The sequence below is a fragment of the Manacus candei genome, unplaced genomic scaffold (assembly GCF_025592945.1).
Source record: "Manacus candei isolate 608988 ecotype Guabito, Panama unplaced genomic scaffold, ASM2559294v1 h1tg000013l, whole genome shotgun sequence".
NCBI classification, from domain to species: Eukaryota; Metazoa; Chordata; class Aves; order Passeriformes; family Pipridae; genus Manacus; species Manacus candei.
The window spans coordinates 10216455-10237469 of NW_026138061.1; the positions used below are offsets into that span (position 1 = coordinate 10216455).

At 40.6% G+C, this 21015-nt stretch overlaps 1 protein-coding gene across 1 annotated transcript in view; it reads right to left on the bottom strand.

Moving 5' to 3' along the window:
- The window catches only part of COL22A1 (collagen type XXII alpha 1 chain), a 196044-nt gene that overhangs the window by 39867 nt on the left and 135162 nt on the right, over window positions 1–21015 (bottom strand). Inside the window, exons 29-40 of the mRNA XM_051778556.1 lie at window positions 18437–18499; window positions 17101–17154; window positions 15807–15848; window positions 13918–13950; window positions 12086–12139; window positions 11656–11709; window positions 10449–10502; window positions 8179–8232; window positions 5656–5709; window positions 4239–4343; window positions 3713–3757; window positions 1436–1513 (exon numbers count right to left, since the gene is read on the bottom strand). Of these exons, the coding sequence (XP_051634516.1) occupies window positions 1436–1513; window positions 3713–3757; window positions 4239–4343; window positions 5656–5709; window positions 8179–8232; window positions 10449–10502; window positions 11656–11709; window positions 12086–12139; window positions 13918–13950; window positions 15807–15848; window positions 17101–17154; window positions 18437–18499 (690 nt within the window). The remainder of the gene's footprint in view (window positions 1–1435; window positions 1514–3712; window positions 3758–4238; window positions 4344–5655; window positions 5710–8178; window positions 8233–10448; window positions 10503–11655; window positions 11710–12085; window positions 12140–13917; window positions 13951–15806; window positions 15849–17100; window positions 17155–18436; window positions 18500–21015) is intronic.

A 21015-nucleotide genomic window follows, 5' to 3' on the forward strand; every position in this document is an offset into this window, starting at 1 on the left:
CTGACAGTGGGCAAATAACAATGACACAAAAAAAAGCAATCTACTGGTGTGAGACAAGTGATCTCTGCACTTGTAGTCAAGTTCTTAGTCATTTGTTTTCCAGGATACGAGGATGCTAAAGCCCCAATGAAGAATAACTTTGTCATCTTGTGTACATCAGGATGCAGAAGTGAACTCATTTAACCCTGTACTGAATCTAAAAATCTGTGATTAAGAACCACCCACAAGCTAGTGACTTTCCAACAAGCCAGATACTCATTTGTTAACTTAATTTTAGTTTTAATATTAATGACTGAACACTAAGAAATGCAGGAACACCACTGCTGTTTAGATAAATCTTAACAAATGACACCCAGCTAATCTTCAGTCATTGGTAACCCCATGACTACCATGAAGGCCATGACACAGTCACAGTGTGAAACATGACTGACCCAATCTGCTTTAACTAAGATAGAATTCAACATGGTGAAAGCAAATATTAAGTGTCAGTTTACCAAGTAATACAACTTGTCATTTCAAGGCAATTCCCTGTACTGACTGGGAAAATTATATCTGGATAAACAGAGCATTGATAGCCAAACATTTACTGATTGGTACAGGATCATGGCATGTACAAGGTATTGTAAAAGAATAAAAGAATGCAAGGTTTCAGATGTCTTCTAGTAATTATAGCTAGAAAAAGAGTTTGCTTTCTCCAGAACATATTTCAGTAGCAAATTCAGTGCAAATCTGGAGGTCTCTGGGCAGGGCTACAGCCACAACACTCCCAAATCTCCCTCATCTCAAGAGGAGTTGTGCATAAGAAGTACTGGAGTGATCAAACCCCAGAAATGGGAAAATTCGAATTTTCCAGAGCAGACTCTCAGATACACCTTGTGACCTACTAATATGCAGGAGATGAGGGTGGAGCCAGATGGGGTCCAACTAACTAAATGTTTGTGGGAAATTATGGGGATGATGACCCTTTTGGAACATAGCAATTTAAGCAATCTGATTTTGTATTTTGCTATCAGAGTGTCATTACGTCACTGATGTGGGCATGTGTGTCACAGTCATCCCTCCAAACAGGGTAACAGCAAGGTTACATCTGTCCAGTACACCAGAGCTGCTGGCTCAGCACAGATCTCCACTCACATCCACAGCCAGCGTGTCAGGATGATGCAGAAAATTCAGGAGTGACAGCCAGTGATATTAATAATTCCAATAGCAGTTTTTCTACCTCTTGGTTTCAACTAAAACGGAATACATTAGGAGCCCTCAACAACAGTTGTGTGATATCTGAGCCACGAATGGCAGTCTCTGGACTAGTCTGAAATTTGCACCTTTAGAAGGTAAGATGTCCCACAGGCACAGTTGAGCACAGACAACACATTCCTTAGGTGGCAATGGGTAATTTTTCACCTTGTTACAGGTTGCAGAAGAATCTGCTACTTACAGGAGGTCCAGCCAAGCCGATTCCTGGCACACCTCTGTCTCCTGGCTGTCCAGGTAGGCCAGGAGCTCCCCTTTCACCCTGAAAAAAAGGAAGAATTTAAAGGCTTTGTGCACTGCTGAGAAAATATGCTGAAATGTAATCAGGTTGTAGAACGTCGCACTGATACATCCTGACCCGATTCTGCCCACAGAGGAACAATATCAGGCTGTGGCAGGAAGGGTGACCTGGCACAGTTAATGTCACATCATGCCAAGAAAACTGTCCTCTTCTATCACAGGAGCCCCAGCCCATCTCTGAGAGCACTCACACAACATCAGAGTGTGCCATGTCATATGTGAGTGGGAACACAACCTCTGTAACTATTTTTCATTTATTTTAGTGCACAGCATCCAATTGCCAGCATTTCACAGAATCATCAAGGTTGGAAGAGACCTTCAAGACCATCTAGTCCAACCATGAACCCAAGACCACCTTAATCACCTCTAAACTATATTCCCAAGAGCCACATCCAGATGCCTCCTGAATACTTCCAGTGACAGTTACTTCATCGGGGTATCAGGAACTCTCCTTGGCTTGGGGAAGCACTAAGCACTATAATACACTTTTGGCTCTCTCTGTTTCTATGGTAGATGGCTAAGTCACAAAAATTGCCAAATACAGATTGCTTATCTGGGGAAGACAGAATTAAGGGTGTTTTATTACATCTTAATGTACTCCTTTCCTTTACCAGCATAGACCTACTCACAGTAGCGTATGAAATTCTTCTAGTGAAAAATAATTCCACACTTCTACCACTCTCTCTTGAGCACTGTACTACAAAAGGAGAGCCCTCCACTCTAGAAAACAGGATTTTCGAAGTAAAACCTGATTAGCACAGAAAACAACTTGACTCTGTTCAATGGACACTGTAGACAGAGGGCTAAGAAAGAATTCAGTTACAATACTTTTACATCTGTTTTCTAGTTATAAGGAGAAATCAATAAGACTTTTATGGATTGCATTGCAGGTGTAAGATGTGATCTCACATTTTTAGTAAATTTATAAAAATGAATCTCATTTATGCCATTTATTATTACATTATTTCTAGCTGTATAGAAAGAATCATGATACAAAAATTGTTACCTGTGGATTCCGCCCACCCAAATTTGCATCTACAATAGCTCCTATTTTTTCCCTTTCTTTCTTCTTAAACTAATCTTATTCCATCAAGAAACAATACTGCTAGGACAGTGAGAAAAATTATATTCTGATTAGTTCAAACACTCCAGCAGATCCCTTCTCTGCTATTTTATTCAAGAAGATAACTTCAATACAAAAAGTTCAATAGTATTTTCTGTGCACAATTAAGATTCTTACCTTCTTCTGTGGATATTGAATAGAATATTTCATGAGATTGCTTTTAGTGTTTTTTTCTGACTTTTATGTTAATTCTCTGTCTATTTGTGTGTGTCTTTGTGGGTGTAGTGTGTGGTCTGAACTGTCAAAGATATATACAACAGGCTACAATGCATTTATACAAAATGCAGGAAAATAGAAAGAAATATTCATAGCAGTTTGGTTATTTCAAAAGTGTGGAACCTAGTTGGATTGAGTCTCATAATGCTATAATCTTCCTTATAACATTTAGAGAATCTCTTTGAACATCCTATTCTTCATCCAATCCAGATCAGGACATGGTCAATTCAAAGAGGGGAATTTCTGATGTGTTTTATTGAAGATTCAAGCACAATCCAGATGCTTCCAGAAGCAAAGGTTTTTGCTGGTTTTTTCCTTTCTCTATTTGCTGTATAGTTGTAAGGGAATACGCAATACTTTTAGCAGAAGAAATTACTGTCATTAACCTCATCAACTAGTTAGTTTTTGCCTTAACTATGATATATGAGGGCAAACCAAGACTGCCTGGTCCCACTGGAAAATAATTCACACCTCCCTGGAGAGGTGAAGGGAAGGAGTGCTATGGAAGAATGCTTTTTGAGGGGCTGACAAGTAGTCTCAAGAGTAGATCATCCTTGAGCCATGCAATGTCTCTCTAGCAGTATGGATTAAAGGGTCCAATTACAGTTTCCCAGAAAAAATGTGCATTTAGCCCTTAGTATCTACATCAACAGACATACTGCAATAATAGAGAAAGGGAGTTCCTAAAAGTCTAGAACTGCGTTTTTGAGTGAAAGCTTCACAAACTCAGTTTTCCAGGGGAAAAAAGACCATATTTTCACCATAATTTTTTTCCAGTTCAAATGATTGAGAGTAGCACTGCACAAAGGATTCCATGATCACCTTATGTCCAAAGGGTCCTGGCAAGCCTGGTGGTCCTCTTTCCCCCTAAAGTGGTGGAGGTAAAACAAGAAAACAGTCACCATCCAGCCAAACAGGAGCCTGGACTTTGATATAGTCCCTGCAGCAAGTACCACCACCAGCCCCCACCCCAACCAAAACACCATCCTGGCAGTACCTTACTGACAACATGTAAGGAAATTAAATCATCTGCTAACTTGGATAGAATTAAATGCTTTTAGGGACCTTCCACCAAGCTAATAATTTTTTTACTGGTCACAAGGCCAATGGTTACTCCTCGTGGAGGTCTCCATTTTCAGGGGCCACCACAGCACATCAAAAGGGGCTCAATGTTCAGATATACAGCTTTAGTTCTCTCTGCCATTTTAGATGCAGTGCTATGATCTGGGGTATTTTGCACAGCCAGGCCTTTCATGGATTCTGGTAAATCCACTGTTCTCCTGCAGAAGTCTTGCCTGTCTGTCTCATGTTGAACTACTCAAGCACAAAGTTTGCCAGCTGGACTTACCGGTGCTCCATCTTTACCCTTCCCAGGCAAACCTGGCTCTCCAGCAGGCCCTGGCACACCAGGTGGCCCAGGAAAGCCCACTTTTCCTTCTTTTCCAGGATCACCCTGTAGAAGACAATCCATCAGAACTCTTAGTAGACTAATAAAGACCATTCCTGTCTCAGGTCTTTCACTGGGGATGAAAGATATGTCTTTTTTCTAGCTTTCTCTTATGGTTTCCTTTTGGTATCATAGGAAACACTCTTTTATAGAAAGTGTTTCCCTTCAGTAATCTCAAGGCACTTGTAATTTCCCTTAAGGAAAGAAAAAGGAGACTTCAAACTTCAAACAGATCTCAAATTGCCACGTTAGCACATCAGACACTCAGTAAGTGAATTGGGAATAAGCATGTTGAAACTTTGAAACCTTAGATAAATGATATAAAGAATTGGCTGCACACATATAATCCTTTACACAAAAAGTTGACCAAGTTTATGACTAAGTCTGGATCCAGCCACACCTAAATTCCCCTCTGAGGACTTTAGAACAGAAGGAGATCCTTCCTGAACCTCATGACTCAATGGAAGGGTCTCCCTTACAGTTCTGTCTGACTCTGTCCTTTATGCAGTAAATAATCAAGAGTACTTGCATTGAATCTTGTTAAACCAATGTGGCATTTACCATCGAACTTTGTTAACTCAGTGTCTTATATCAATAAAATATATTGTTGCTTCTTTTCACTCTATCCACAATGCTGTATGAGAGCACCCTTGGTCCCTGCCTGACCCTGAGGTGGAAGAAGATTTGACAGAAGGGGCTGGGATTCATTCCCTTTTAAGCCCCAAATATATGCATATATGGGGCCATGTTTCCAATTAATCATTCCTACTCCAGCATTCTGGGCAGGGTGCAGTGCATGACCAAATCACCAACTCCTGACCTCAGAAAGCCCATGAGATGGGACATAAGACTGAGGCAAAGCAGGTAAAGTGTAAGCAAGACTGCACTGGAAAGCTGAACTAATGGTGCAGTTATAACAGCTTATGAGGTAAGCAGAAATCTGTTTTCTAATCATGAAAGACACTTTTCCTTCCAGCTTTGGATTCACAGTGATGAATAGGAGTTTCTTAAAACACCAAATGCCAGCTCTTGTCAGGCAATGAGGACAGCAGAACGTCATCATTTCAAAATGTGTAGTGGTGGCTTCACTCTATCCAGTCGTATCTTGGTGATTTATCAGGTAAATTATAAAGCTGCAACAGGGTGAAAACCTTATAGCACATGTAATAGAGAAGTTCAGACAAGATGATCTAATGAACCCATGTGTCTTAACCATACATGAACCTATGAAATAATTTCCCAGTTCAGACTGCTTCTGTCCCAGTTACTTAAAATGCCCAAGAAAAAGAAAATCAAATCCATCAAAGAACAAACTCACCCTTTCCCCTTTTTCTCCTGCCTTCCCTGGCAGTCCAGGGCCTCCAGGCACACCCTGGAGAGAAAAGAACTTTAAAGCTTAAAAGTTTCTTTGTAGGCAGTATTTGATCCTAAAATAAAGGGGCAGACCTGCTTGTTCAGTACAATCTATCTCAAGGATTAGTATCAGCTCTACATTTCCCAGTACAGACAACCTGTAATCCAGAGAACACCACAGAAGAGCTGTGTGCCAGGTCCTTAAAGGAGGATTTCTTTTCAATACAAAGGGGAGCTGAACAGCAAAAGTAGAAATAGACCTAATCCTAGATTTGTGCATTCTACTTCTACTACTAACTTTATATTTCATTTTGTGAAACCCTCAGCAGTTTCTGATCCATCACAAACAACCCCCCAGTCATAAGAGAAGCCAAAATCCTCCCAGTATTAATTTTTTTATGGTTACTGCTCTCCAAAGCCAGATATTGGGAAACATAGCTATGTTCATTTTATCCTCTATTTCAGTTTTCGATCCTTTTCACATCTTGGCAGTTCTCAAAGGATTCCACATCAAAATATAGATGATTTAGAGCTCTAAATTAGATACTGTAACTTCCTAACTCACCAAAACACATTTTGGAGTGGTACTCCATTTTAAGATGTGAAATCATGTCTTGGCACCATTAAGATTGGATTGATCTCAGAATGGATGTGATAATTATTTTCCTTTCTGCACCACTAAAAATAGTTTCCTACTATATTAGCTTTTATAGGTAATATATTGGTATTATTGGTATAGAAGTTTGCTCAACAGAATATGAAATTGAAAAAGGTCTTAATTTTCAACATGGCTTTTCAATTTGAAATTAAATCATTAGATTGATACAATTAAATCAAATGTATCTTAACAATTAGTAGAAAGGCAATTTAGGTTGCCTTGGATTGTTCAGGTAATAAACTCTGGCTCAAAGAGTCCTCTGTGCTAAACCACATTGTATCGAGCACATATATTCATCATCGTGGCCAGGCTTCGCAAACGAAGATTTGGGAAGGGCTCTACCCATGTTTGTCACAAGCGCGCTGGTGGCTAAAAAGGCCAATACGAGACAGGCATGTCCAGTTGCAAAAGGCACAGCAGAAAGACTCCTTAGGTGGTAAATTCTGCAGGGCACAATTTTTTCTGCGTTGTCTTTTCTCCTCAAGGGTGATCCTGTGTGCTTTCTCAAAGGCATCAGCAGCGTTATAGATGGTGTGTCTCCAGACCTCCTGATTGGAGGCCAGAGTAGACCAGTTATGGTGATCAATATGGCCAAGGTTGAGATGTTGTTTCAAAGAGTCCTTGTATCTTCTCTTCAGGGCTCCTCTCTTGCGGCAGCCGGTGTCAAGTTCACCATAAAGCAAGATCTTAGGGAGGTGGTGGTCCTTCATCCTTGAGATGTGCCCTGCCCAACACAGCTGTGTTCTCAGCAACATGGCCTCAATACTTGTGACTGCTGCTTGTTCTAGAACAGATGTATTGGTCACATAATCTGACCAGTGGATGTTTAGGATTGAACGGAGGCAGCGTTGATGGAAGCGTTCTAGGAGTCGCAGGTGGTGGTGGTAGATGACTCATGATTCAGATCCATATAAGAGAGTAGACAGCACTATGGCTCTGTAAACACTGATCTTTGTACTTTTCTTCAAGTGTTTATTTCGCCAAACTCTTTTATGAAGCTTTCTGAAGGCACTATATGCCTTTACTAACCTGTTGTCTATCTCTCTGTCAATCTTACCATCTGAGGAGATAAGACTACCTATGTAATTAAACTGCTGGACTGATTTGAGCTCTGATTGGCCAATGGTGATATGAGGATGATGGAAGACTTCTTGGGGTGGAGGTTGATAGAGAACTTATCAAGCACATATATTATATATATATATAAAATATATATATATTATGAGGTCTAAATGGTGTTTTTCATCTACTCCAGGCTAAATCCAGAGAACTTCAGGAACTAGAAAGAAAATTGCACTAGTCGAGTTGGGATTAGAGTTAGTCCAAAGATTTTGCCTACATGAAAAGTTTTATCATGCACGACTTCATAACAGTGATGAACATCTACTGAGGTAAGGGGGACACCACGTTGATTTCAAGGCTCTGATTGTAGGATCAAATGCCTTCATGCTTTCATAACAAAAAGGGGAGTTTACCACACTATTTTTGTATCAAGAAGTCATGTTTACAATAGGAAAGGACAAATGAAAACAAGGCAAAGAGAACAAATCCAGAGAGACAATAACCACTGAAATTTTTCTCTTGAAGAGCTGGCAGCAAAAATCACTTTTGACATTTTGGTGAGGAATGAATCAGCTCCATGCCTCCCTCTTACTAAAAATGAAATGAGATGTTTCATGGATACACCATGAACATTCAACAATAAGAAACTAGTGTAATGAAACACAGTCTTTTAACCTGATAGTAATCCCCGTGGAAGGGAAAACTAAACACATTAAATAAAGAAATCAGGACACAGATGGGTAAACAAATACACTGGTGCATACATACCACATTTCCTGGCAAGCCTCTTGGGCCTGGGGGCCCTGCTGGTCCACTCACACCCTGTTTTGAGAAAATGAAGTATGTGTGTACATATGTAAGTCACAACTTGTATCACCATAGGAACAAGATGTTCCAAGAGAGACTGGATTTCATGTCAGACAAGGTGTTGTACAAACAGAAAGCAAAAAATAGCATCTTTGTGAGAAACTTTTTAGTGTAAAGAAGAAAGAAACAATACAAAATGGATGAAGGCTGTCTTTGGGAGCTTAAAGCTACCTTCCACCAAAATAAATCCTAAATCTAGGTGAGATGCAGGAAGAAAAGTCTGGGCCAGAAACATCAAAAGAACAGAGGAAACTATGTTGATTTATCATTAAAAAAATCCAGGTCAACAAAATATTCTTTGCTGACAATTCCACCTTGCTCTGGGCAACAAAACCTGAAAACACTCATTTGCACTAAACAGATGAACATCTCAAATCATTGAGAATGTATAGTTCTGAATTATAGGTCTTTTCCATTTGCAGGTGAAAGCTTCGTAGGGTCAGAAAACCCATGTGTGTCCCTAAAAATTCATAGGGAACATTAGAGAACATATGTTTGGTGATTTATGTCTCCACAGAGATGATGTTTGGGATTACATCATATATTCAGATATTTCATAAAATTAGAGATTTGGGTTATAAAGGACCTTAAACATTATCTTGTTCCAGCCCCCTGCCAGGGGCAGGACACCTTCCACTAGACCAGGTTGATCAAAGTCTCACACAGCCTGGTCTTCAGCACTTCCAGGAATGGGGCATCCACAACTTCCCTGAGCAACCTGTGCCAGGGCCTCACTACTCTCATAGTGAAGAATCTCTTCCTAGTATCTAATCTAAACCTACTCTCATCTTAAAGTCATTCCCCCTTGTCCTATCACTTCATGCTCTTGTTACAAGTCCCTCTCCAGACTCTTGCAGTTCCTCTTTAGGTGATAGAAGGGGTTCTAATGTCTCCCCAGAGCCTTCTCCTCCCCAGACTGAACAATCCCAATTCTCTCAGCCTTTCCTTGTAGCAGAGGTTTAAAGGTTTCCTCATTTCTGTGTTATTTACAGGTGCTGGTCTGTGAGTCAGTAGAAATACTTGGAGCAGGGGTAGTCTGTGAAAGGATGGCAAAAAAAGAAGATGCCTGTATATACCTGCATTTCCATATCATTAACATCCTCCTTGTCAGGAGGGTATACAAAGAAGTAAAATCAATGGGTAGGTTTGGTGGAAGGGGTATGTTTTTTACCCTTTTTTGTTTTATATTCCTCCCCAAAAGTAGTAAGTGGTTCTTCAACCAAGAGTGAAAGAGAGCTGGAAATAGGCAGTTCAGGGTTTAGGGTTAAAGCACTGCTCAGGGACAATATCACAGAATGCTCTGTGTTGGAAGAGACCCACAACAATCATCAATCCCAACTCCTAAGTGAATGGCCCATACAGGGATCAAACCTATGACCTTGGTGTTATTCACACCATGCTCTAACATCTAAGCACCAGCCCAGGAAGGAAAACCATGAACACAAAGGTGGAGGAAGAAATTTCAGTGCTCTAAGATGCATAATTTCAAAGTCCTATTCCCTCCTCTCAATCACTAGGTAAGGATGCTCGCTCAAGCATCCTCTATCTCAATCATTATTTCAACAAGTTCTTCAGGTTTTCTTCCTTCTCTGCTTGCAAAGTTTGTGGCCTCTTTTTCAGCCACAAAGGTCTTATGTGCTCTCACAATAATAAAAAGGGACTGAAATCCTTTACTGTTCCTTAGCACACAGCCAGGCAACAGCAGCACTCCCTACAACACGTGTCAAAAAGGGCTGTGGGATGAGTCCTCTGGATGAGCTGGTATTAAAAAAATCAGAATTGACGAGGAAGCCTGAAAGCAACTGTGATCAAAAAGCAATTCAGGCTGCTGATGAGCATCTCCCTGCTCCAGCTGCCTGCCTGGGCTGGGCTGATATCTCAGTGCAGTCACCAGCTCCACCAGCACCTCACCCAGAAAAGGGAGTTCTGTTAGACAGGGGGAGATTTCACCAGTAAGAGATGCACAATTTCGAGCTGGGCTGACTGAGGCATTGATTTGTTTGGTGCAGATGGGCCTGTTTGCCCACAAGCAGGGACTCTTCCAGCTCTGGATTAGGATGTGCCTTGTGTCCAAGCAGCCTGGGACTCCAAAGCTGGAAGGCATTGACTTCAGTGTCCCTTCAGGAGTGTTTCTGCCAGGGAAAAATGCTGCAAGGGAAGCAATTACTCACAGTCTCTCCAGGGGCTCCAGCTTCTCCTCGGGCTCCTTTTTCCCCCTTTGCACCCTGTGCAAAAATAAGAGAGAGATACCAGCTGATTAGACATGGGAGGGGACTGCCTGCCAGACAAAAAGACCTCATGATACCCAAATATGCGCTAGGCAATATTTTTTGTTAACTAACTCACAGAGAAGTTAACTGCTGAGGAAATAGCTCCTGGATTTCTATGCGGCAAGAAAAGAAAATATAAAAATAAAACCCTGAGACTTAAGAAGAATTACTAATGGCTGATCAACTCAGAGGCTGATTCTCAGCACAGGATGCTGAAACTTGGAGGTATTTATCCAGGTGAAATTCCTTCCTATCCACAGGGCTACCAGATATTTCATTTACAGCTGAACTCTAATCATCTCCCTTCACAGAGGAAGATTTGCCTGCAGTTCTCAAAAATAAACATCAGCAATTTAGAAATGGTCAAAATAGATCCCTGTGCAGAGGTTTGTCCTAGTCCTACCTATCACAGGGCCCTTTCTGAAGAATTTTGGCAGGACAAATTCTACTCACTGAAATGTCCTCCCATTCAGCAGCTGTTAGTTAAAAGTTACCTGGTATTATAGTTTTGTTTGTTTAGTTTTTTTCGTCAGAATGCTAAGACTGCTGTTAACCTGTTTAAGCTGTTGATGCCCAAATATTGCTGATGATATGGCTGGGGCACAGCACATATGAAGGCAGAGTGAACACCTCCCCATGTTAACATGAAAACACCTCAGTGATGCCTGGAAATAACATGTGTGAGCCAAGAAAGATTTAGAAGATGATTAAGACTATACAACCATTTCACATGAGCCATAGTTCACTCAAGGTCAAATGGACTGGGCTTGAATCTAATTGCTCTGCAATGTTTTGATGATGTACTGCAGTGACTTATCTGTGAGACCTGTGGCATCAGTACCAGGTGCCCTCTTGAAGGATCATGAAGTTGGAAGGAGTCTCTCAGACAGTACCGATCATGCTAGAGAAGTACCATATTCCTGAGCTGATTTTCCTCCTGATGCCTGGCCTGAGTAAATACCTCTAAAAAAGTCCCTGAACTTTTAACAATTACGAAGAAGAAATGGGCTGCAAGTGCATAGGGGAAGAATTGTTTACAGTGATATAGACCTTGAGGGCACTCCTCTCTGGTCATGTCAAGCCTTTCTTCAAGGCTGGGCTCTCTTACCTGGACTCCTGCAGGTCCTGGGGCACCTTGTTTTCCTGGGACCCCAGGTAATCCCTGCAAAAACAGAGGGAGAGGTGAAGGAGCTGAAAGAAACTGCTTGTTTCTTCTCATGAGCAGAAAGAGATGATTCTCCCTCCTCCCACTGAGAGAGGAAAGAGTGCTTTTTACAGAAGTGACTGTGCAGAACTCTGTCTCTTCTGGGGACTCCAGAACGAGAGCAGTCCAGAACAAAAATGCAGTAGCCAAATGCACAATTTAGCTGGGCCATACCACAGTACAAAGACAAGAACCACTGGGGCTATTTCTTATGAGAGAGGCATCTCAAGATAGAATAAGAATGTCCCCCCCTCTCCCTCCAGAAGAGGCATCTCTCATGTGCTCTCACTGCTAAAGTTCAAAACCAACTGAAGAAACCCTTGGCTGTACTTACAGGTTCTCCACTGGTTCCTCGATCTCCTTTCTCCCCTTTTGGTCCAGGTTCACCCTGATACAAAACAACAAGAAAAAGAGAGAAAGAAAGGCTGTTTTCATGCCTGGAAATCACACTAGTCCTGTTTGGTAAGAGGCCTCTTTCAATCAGTTATCCATTTATAGAGTGGGATATCAGTTTTGATTCATCAGACCTAAAAGTCCTTTGCAGAAGCTACTCTAAGACTTGGAGATTCCTGTCCAGACTTCTTGTTCTGTTATGATAATAACTGAAAAATGTTTAGTTTAAAAGCAGAAAATTTTTCCCTCATAGAAAACATATCCTACAGCTGGGGGAATGATCTCACACACAGATCCCTATCCCAGTTATATGAGAGGGGTGTTCAGGGTCTCATCTTAAGCACTTCCAGAGGTGTGCACTACGCAGCTATTCCTGATCTCTGGTTCTATTAACATCTCCATACATTCATGCAGCTTCCACTCCCTCCTGCAATGTCAGTACGTTATTTCATGCACCACCATCACTGGCTAATAGGATTAATTTATTCCTGTTCTTCCTTCTTACAGCAAACTGAAGATGCTTTCAGAGAGAGGTTCCTAAGCTTTGTGCTCAGCTCTAGTACAATAATCAATAAATCCATATTTCTGCTTTTTGTAAATTGAAACGGAAAGCACACAATTCTGGAACTAGCTGGAATAAACCAGGCACTACACGAATACTCATATTTATATATTGATATGAACATATGTATTCAGGCAACAGCAATCATTACTTATTCATTATTTATCATAAAAAGTATTTCAATTATGCAATCAAGGAAGACTAGGAACATCAGTGATTTTAGCTACATACACATGCAAGGAATAGTGATCAGTCAAATGCAGAGCCAGACAAATCAGCTTGAATTTTATTCACATCAGCTATTTGCCAATCATTTCTACAACACCTGAGAATTGAAAGTCCATTTTCAAATGATTCTCTAACAGACAAAATAAATGTATCTGCATAAATATTACTTATGCTTGTATTTATTATGCCTTATGAATAAATATTATCAACTGTGATAAATAATGGGAGGAATTTTACTCTACAAGTAGCATCCTGTTAGAAGAACTTTCAACCAGGCAGTCCCTGATGCCATCTAGTGTCCTTCAGAAAGATAACAGGTCCACCTAAAGTGGCTCAAGCAAAGGGTCCAAAGCTGAAAATCTGTATGGTTGTGCCTGGAAGCTGCTTTGTATAATGACCTTTCAAGTCCCAAAACTCTTTTGAAACAGTAGAACAACAAAGCACAGTCAGTACAACTGTAGGCAGGGATGGTGTTACTGAGTTGGAATAAGGCACGTATTACCAGGAAAACAAGACTGCAAAGGGAATAAGTAATTCAACAGGTAAAGTGAAGTTTTTTTAATATTCTTCTTTCTTCCACTTTGTCCTTTATATGTGACCTGCACAGTAATGCAAAATCTAACAGCCACAGACGTGTAGAGGAATCATCACTTTGTAAAATCATAGAATGGTTTGGATAGGAAGGGACTTTAAAGATCATGTGCTGCAAGTAGGAAATTAAACTTCATTTTAAGCTTGGTTTAAGAGGCTGGGATAGCATACAGCTGTGTTCCAGGCACTGCTGGTTTAAATGCTGCTCTTACCAGAACAGCTTTGGACTTCTCATCATGGCTGGTTACAATGGTGAAGATGCCCAGAACCAGACACAAGCTCAGTTCTTTACTGAAAACATTTAAATAACTCAGAAAACACTAAGGTGCTGTGTGTCTATCAAATACAAGAGGTAATAACCAAAGGCCACGTTTATTAGAGATGTTACTTACAGGAATCCTGGGGTGTGGGGTGAAGAAGGCTGTCTGGAACAGAAACCAGTGTTAAGGATTGCCTATTTTTCTTGAAATGCAATAGCTTGTATTCTCCTTGTCATTACAGATTACACATTCCATACATCCACCAGTAGGCTTATAAATTAGCAACTCATTGTAACATCTGGCTGTTTGGAAACAAGCCCACAAATATCAGACATTTTCTAGAGTATTTGAAATATGAGCATAAATTCAGAAACATCCTGTAGGTCCCACTGCTATGAAACAAAAGAAAACTTTAACCTTTTTATCAAGTTTACTATTAGTAATCTCCAGCTCACTTTTCCACTTGGACCCATCTTCTATATTATTAAATTTCCTGACACCAAGGTTGACCTTGGTGTGTTCTCTCTCTGCTTTGTACCATATACATAACATCTCAACATCATTTTCTTAGGGAATACATAGTCATTCTGAAGGACTAGCAACAAAATAATGATAAAGTTTTATACAAAGAGTATCTTTTTAAAAAGTTGATAAGATTAGGAAGAAAAAATAGTCTTTGAAGAACTGAACATATGTGAAAATCATCATGTGCTTTTAACAGCTGAAATAAAAATTATTTCTCTGTACAAACAGGAACTTGAGCAGTCAGGCATGTCTTCTCTGTGTCTAGCCATGCTGTACCATGTTTGTGAGTTGCCTTCTCCACCTTTACTAAGACAGACTTATCCTTGATGTTGTGATTGAGTCATTCGTGTGTAATACACATGGAGTTTTCTTACATGAAGCATACTTTGGCACAGACAGAAGAGGCCCAACCAATGTCAGGGAATAAATTCTAACACCTCCTCCATTGCTGCTTGAAGGTCTCAAGGCACTTGATTTTCACCAACAGACCTTGATTCAAACTTTCTCCATAATCTCTGGCAGCTGTATCCAGCTGTGGTGAGCAGAGATGATGAGCAGATATCTGCCATTTTTTGGTGGATGTGTGACTGGGATCAGTCCTCTGGTTGCAAGTAGTGCAACTTGCTTATTACAAGGTGCTTACTCCGATTTTGCTGGAGGGAACTGTGAGGTTTGTGCATTTACATTCAGTGGTGGATGGTTCAATCACCAGTGAACATCACTGTAATTATACTCAGGCTCCCAAAAGTAATTTTTCAGGCTCATATTTAAAACAATAAATTTGTGTCTTCACGGTCTGGTTTTTGGTTGGGTTGGTTTTTTTGTTGTTTTTTTTTTATTAGCAGAAAGTGTATGGGCAGCCAGGTCAGACTGGTTGCTGTGTTGGATCCAGTGTTGAACCTGGAATAATCTGGGCTGAAAGAATCTTTCTGGAATTACAGCACAGCATGGCATCATATGCCAGGGAAGCTCTGAGTGGCTGCATCATCTCTGGAGCTCAATGGTCCACCCCAAAAGTTCATGTCAGTGAGAAGTGAAACCCTTTGCTCTTCCTGGAAAATGATGAATTATTCCCCAGGAAGACAAGCTGTTGTTCACTGGTTCATTGAGTGAACCAGTCTTATCCTGAGATCCAAGTGGGAAAAAATCTAGCTCACCCTGGAAAATCTGCAGGAATGTACTCCCTGTTTTCAGCTGTGATTTTCTTCAGACAGCTCCCACAGCTCCTAAACAAATCAATTTAAGTGCTATCACAAAGCAAGGTTATAAAAAATTTGCTATCTGCAAAGAGGTAAAAGAAGGCACAACCTTCCCCAAAAACAAGAAGACCAAATGCATCCTGATATTGCAAAGGGAGACAATCTCAGAGCAAACAGGTCCTAAAGTTCCTGCAGAGAAGTAAGGAACTTGAACATATTTGTTTCTGAGGAATTTGTGCAGAGGAAATGTGATGATGCCTTGAATATTGTTACAGTACTGAACACAATCTCACTTACTGTTCCAGGTAAGCCTGGTGGTCCAGGGGAGCCCGTGTCACCCTGGAGAGAGGAGAAAAACATAACTAATGATATAAAAAGGTGCCCGAATAAAACTCAACATTACTTGTTAGAAGACGCAGCACTGCCAGATGAGATGTGACCCAACCCACCAGCTCAGTGACACTGAAAATCTCAATGCACTTCTCTGATGGGTGGAATGTACCCCAGTGTTCTGTCAGAAATTCTGCTGTCCTTGTTTTGCTGCACGCAGGGTTCTCACTTTGTTGACTTTATCACTTTATGATTTTATCATTGACCTGACTTCACAGTTCATTCCTAAACTTACCCCACCCAGTGTAGGATATGGAGCTTAATTTTCTTTTTAAATTAAATTTGATCAAAAATCTTGATTGAAAACCACCTTTTAGCTGAACTTCTTTCATTGATGGAAAATAAAAATCCTATTTTTCATCAAATATTTAAGTTTCTAAACCCAGTTGTTCCCCTAATTTTTTGAGTCAAAACTATGCTGTTGCCAGAGTATCTCACAAGCATTATAGGCTGGGTTTGGCAGTTGGCATTGACCTTTCTGTGGGCTGTGCTCCACAAACATCAGTCTCCTGACACCTCAAAGCTGAGAACTACAAACAATACTAGTCAGCCTCCCAGATATAGGAGATTCAGGGGCTTCACTGTTGTCAACTGACCACCCATGAAAGAATTGCCACCACCACAGATGGTGAAAGTCACTGACAAACTGAGGACTGATGTATCCTAGGAAGAAGAAGGAAGTGGTACCCACATCTTAAATGCTATTGCTGCTATGATGAGGGCAATTTTTTTGCCATACATCCACAAGCATCTGCAAGGTCAGTGCTTCCTCTTCACTTTCATGTTCACAGGGTTTGAATGTAAATTTTGGTGGACATAACTTTTGTCTAGTTCTCTCATTTTCACTAAAATTAATGTACTTTTGATGGCAGAAGCCCAGACTGTTCCTTAAATTATTGTTCTATCGCACTTCAGGCAGGCACAGAAAACTTCTTTAGACTTTGTTTCCAGGCTCATGTATATGATCCAAGTATAAAATAAAGTTTCCTTGGATTAAAGAATTTGTCCTTAATTTCATCAGCTTGCATTGCTCAATAAATGATTGTCTCCATCCCATACAGAGCTATTTTTTCTGCTTCCCTGTAAAGCTCAGTTAAAAGTCTTCTGATCCTACTCAGATACTCTCCTCTATTGCTTGTCTCTACCCTCTCGTCTCTTTTCCTTCTTATCTAAGGAATATCATGGTCATTTAATGACTTACCTTTTCTCCCCTTTCACCTTTCATTCCTGGGAAACCATCTCTTCCTTTTTCTCCCTAAAAGTAGGGAAATGAAAGCAGGAAATATGCATATTTTGATTTGATTGCATCAGCCCCACCAAGATATCTTACACTTTCAATTATCTTACCTGTCTTTCAAGAGGTAGAGCAAGCAATTAAAAATGTGAAATTTTGAAGGTGGCTTCATAAAACCACATTATTTTCAAAACCAATGAATATCAACTGAGTTCATGGAAAGGAAAGCACCAAGCCTAAATAACTTACTTGTAGAAGATCCTACTGCTTAATGCAGTTTAAAAAAAAAAGATTTTTTTCCAGTTGGACAAGAAAGGAAGCAGAATAGGAATTAAGATCCAAAATACTATTTTATTTATTCACATTACTATTTTGCCAATGTAACCTGGCCTTGTGAACGTGAGCTGCTTAACAAGGATGATGTGATACTCCTCAAAGTGCATACCCAAAGAGCATTTATCCTGCATTCAAATTGGAGCTATCTGACCTACATTTCTATAGTATTGTATGTAGAATGAATCATAGAATGGTTTGGTTTGGAAGGGACCTCAAAGATCACGTAATTTCAACCCCTGCCATGGGCACCTTCCACTAGACCAGGTTGCTCTGAACACCATCCAATCTGGCCTTGAACACTTCCAAAGGAATACACTCTATATCCTATGCTCTACAATGCATATAATGGAGCAAACTAAATGAAAAGATCCCAGCTGATTTTTGATCCTTCTTGATCACGTTCAAGCGTGTGGTCAGCTCTCAGGAGTGCAGACCTCATTTACATAGTTAAATTTACTGTCAGGCCCCTGATACAAATATTTCTTGGTATGCAGATGACTCCAGAGGTCTGGAACTAGCCAGGGGAATCAGTAGACACCAAGATGTTGGTGGAAGTTAGACCATCAGAAAATAATCAAGCCATCTGCAGCTTTCTCCAAGGCTCAGTGACAAAGGGAATTGTGATTTTTTGTTGTTATCAAAAATCGTTACTGTTCTTAAATAGGGCAGATATTTCTGGAAGGGAGTCCTAAAGAACAATGTACCTCTTCTACTGCCTAATAGTCAGCATGGCATCAGGTATAACCTTCTACATTTAGGACAAACATTGTTCATTATCACCTCTGCTGCAAGTAGGAACAGTCACTAGGCTGGAAATACCTTTTTGGAAGGGGTGCTTGTTGACCTTGCTGGATGCCAATCAGCTGCTCACCACAGCAATCTCACCAAGAGAGAATATCATCTAGGGACACTCAAGTCATCCTGCTGCTAAACGACCCAAAAAAAGCTATTCCTCAAAGTCACTCACCTGGTCTCCTTTTTCTCCTCTCAGTCCAGGTAAACCCTGACGACCTGGAAAACCTGCTTCACCCTGGAAATAACAAAGAAGTTTATGAAATCTAGAATACTGTGGTACAGACCTTGACCCCGTTTTCTCAAGGGTTTGATTGTAGATGTAGTTTTCTGAGAGATAATGGGATTAGTCTGATTATCAAATAATTTCCTTTTTTTTTGAAAACCATTACATAAAACAGACAAGCCTTCTCCATTTTGCCTGTTAACTGATGCCATGGAATTTGGTACATTATTTCTTTGTGCTGCTCTGTAGCAGGACCAAGGAAGCAAATAAAAGCAGCTAAAGAAATTAAATCTAACTTTTATTTTCATCTTTAATGATCTGGTGTAGTCTGGAAATGCAAAAACTGCACTGTATTAATCTGAACAGTATAGATGTCACCTGAAGAACAGATCTAGAATTTTCTGGATGCACTTTTGCACATTTGGATATATTTCTATTTGAATCTTGCCTTTGATTTTCTGATGTAATACTTGCTGTTGGAGTAATTACGATCTCTGTGTCATGTGGTTTCTCCTAAATATATCCACTGTTCTCAAATTTAGCTCCCAGTTGACCCAGTTTGTCATCTGAAAACAACCATGTGGTTTCCTATTTATAATTATTCTGCTCTCCCTGCAGTTGTAGTGTGATATCACAAAGGATCTCAGTCATGGTCAATGACCCAAATTCACTAAATCTTGCACAAAAACTGAACTAAGAAAAGATGATCCCTGCTTTAAAACTATTATCTCAGGTATGGGAAGGCCCAAAAGATTATCATGATACAGGTGAAATAAGTCTGCAGACAAAATCAGGTGAGAAACAAGGTGCCGTGGTGACTGAGGATGACCAGGAACATCAGGGTGACGTTGGGACAATTTTAAGGAAAGTGACATCTGGTGACAGAGGGAGTGGTGCTTTCTCAGAGTCACTGCAGAATCCCAGTTGATCATGGAATCACAGAATGGTTTTGGTTGGAAGGGACAATCAAGACCATCTAGTTCCAACCCCTCTGCCTTGGGCTGGGATACCTTCCACTAGACCAGGTTGCTCAAAACCCCATCCAACCTGGCCTTGAGCTCTTCCAGGGATGTGAATGATGTTGAGATGCCAGAAATCAGGACAACAATCAGAGGGCCTAACATTAAAGAAGGAAAAAAAGGAGAATTTGGAGAGAAAATACAAAAAATGTGGTGTAAATTTGGCCTCTGGAAAGGTCCTGAAGCAAAACATCAGTGAGTTTGTCTGAGTTCAAGGACAGATAATACAAAACAGCCAACATGGATTTTTTAGAAACTAACCATACCAAACCCATCCAGTTCCCTCCCTTGACAAGATAACCAAGTAGATAAGAAGGAAGAATTTGTATAATATATCTTGACTTTAGTAAGACATCTGACACAGGCCAACATGATGTTCTCATTAGTAAACCACAGAAATGTAGTGTAGAAGGGTCTCTGGAGGATGATGTACAACTGATTGAAGAAACAACATTCACACACCTGCTATGAGCTGTTTCCTTTCAAAATTCAGAGGATATACAAAGTGAAGTCCTCTAAGGTCTGCACTATTCAGTATCTAATTCTGAGTATCTATGACTGAGGTGACAGAAAAGAGAACATGTATGAAATGTGTGGAGAACACCATGCTGTCGAGAGAGGAGCAAGTGTTTTGGAAGGTGGTGTTAGAATTCAAAACAGCCTTTTGTGGAGAAATGATTCTGACCAAGGGGCAGTGCTTTGGTTGGGGTCTGACCCTTTGCTGCACTGGAACCAAGCCTGCCTGGAAACTGCAAGCCTGGCATGTCCCTGGGAGCCTGATGTGCTCCTGACAAATGATTTGCCCATGCCCTGTTGATTTCCCCTTACTTGGGACGGCAGGCGAGGATACTTTTCTTTGAAATGAGTGTTTCCTATTAGGTAGATTATAGGGAATTTTGGAATAGAAGCAGAACAGTCCCCACTCACAGGGTGGTGTAATTGTTACCCACTTAATAAGTGCCTTGTCGCAATATACCTCAATTTGTACCTCAGAATTGGAGCCTTATTCCTTCAATCATTGAATCATAGAATCATTAAGGCTGGAAAAGACCTCTAAGATCAAGTCCAACCATCAACTCAGCACCACCACTATGTTCACCACTAAACTATGTCCTGGGGTGCCATATCCACACATTTTTTGAATACTTCCAGAGACAGTGATTCCACCAATTCCCTGGGCAGTCTGTTCCAGTGCTTGACAATGCTTCTTGTGAAGAAATTTTTCCTAATATCCAACTGAAATCTCCCCTGTAGCAACTTGAGGCCACTTCTTCTTGCTCTGTCACTTGTTGCCTGGTAGAAGAGACTGACCCCCACCACTGCTTCTTCCCATATTCCCTCCAAGTCCATTTGGTGGTGTATGTTCTACTTTATTGCATAAGCCAACATGGGAGCAGAGGCCATGACCATCCTCCTATTTGGTCTTTACGGCAGAAGATTAGACTAAAACTGGTAGGAGTAAGAAGAATTTGGCTCTAAGGCTTTTTCATTGCTGGTATATACCCTGCA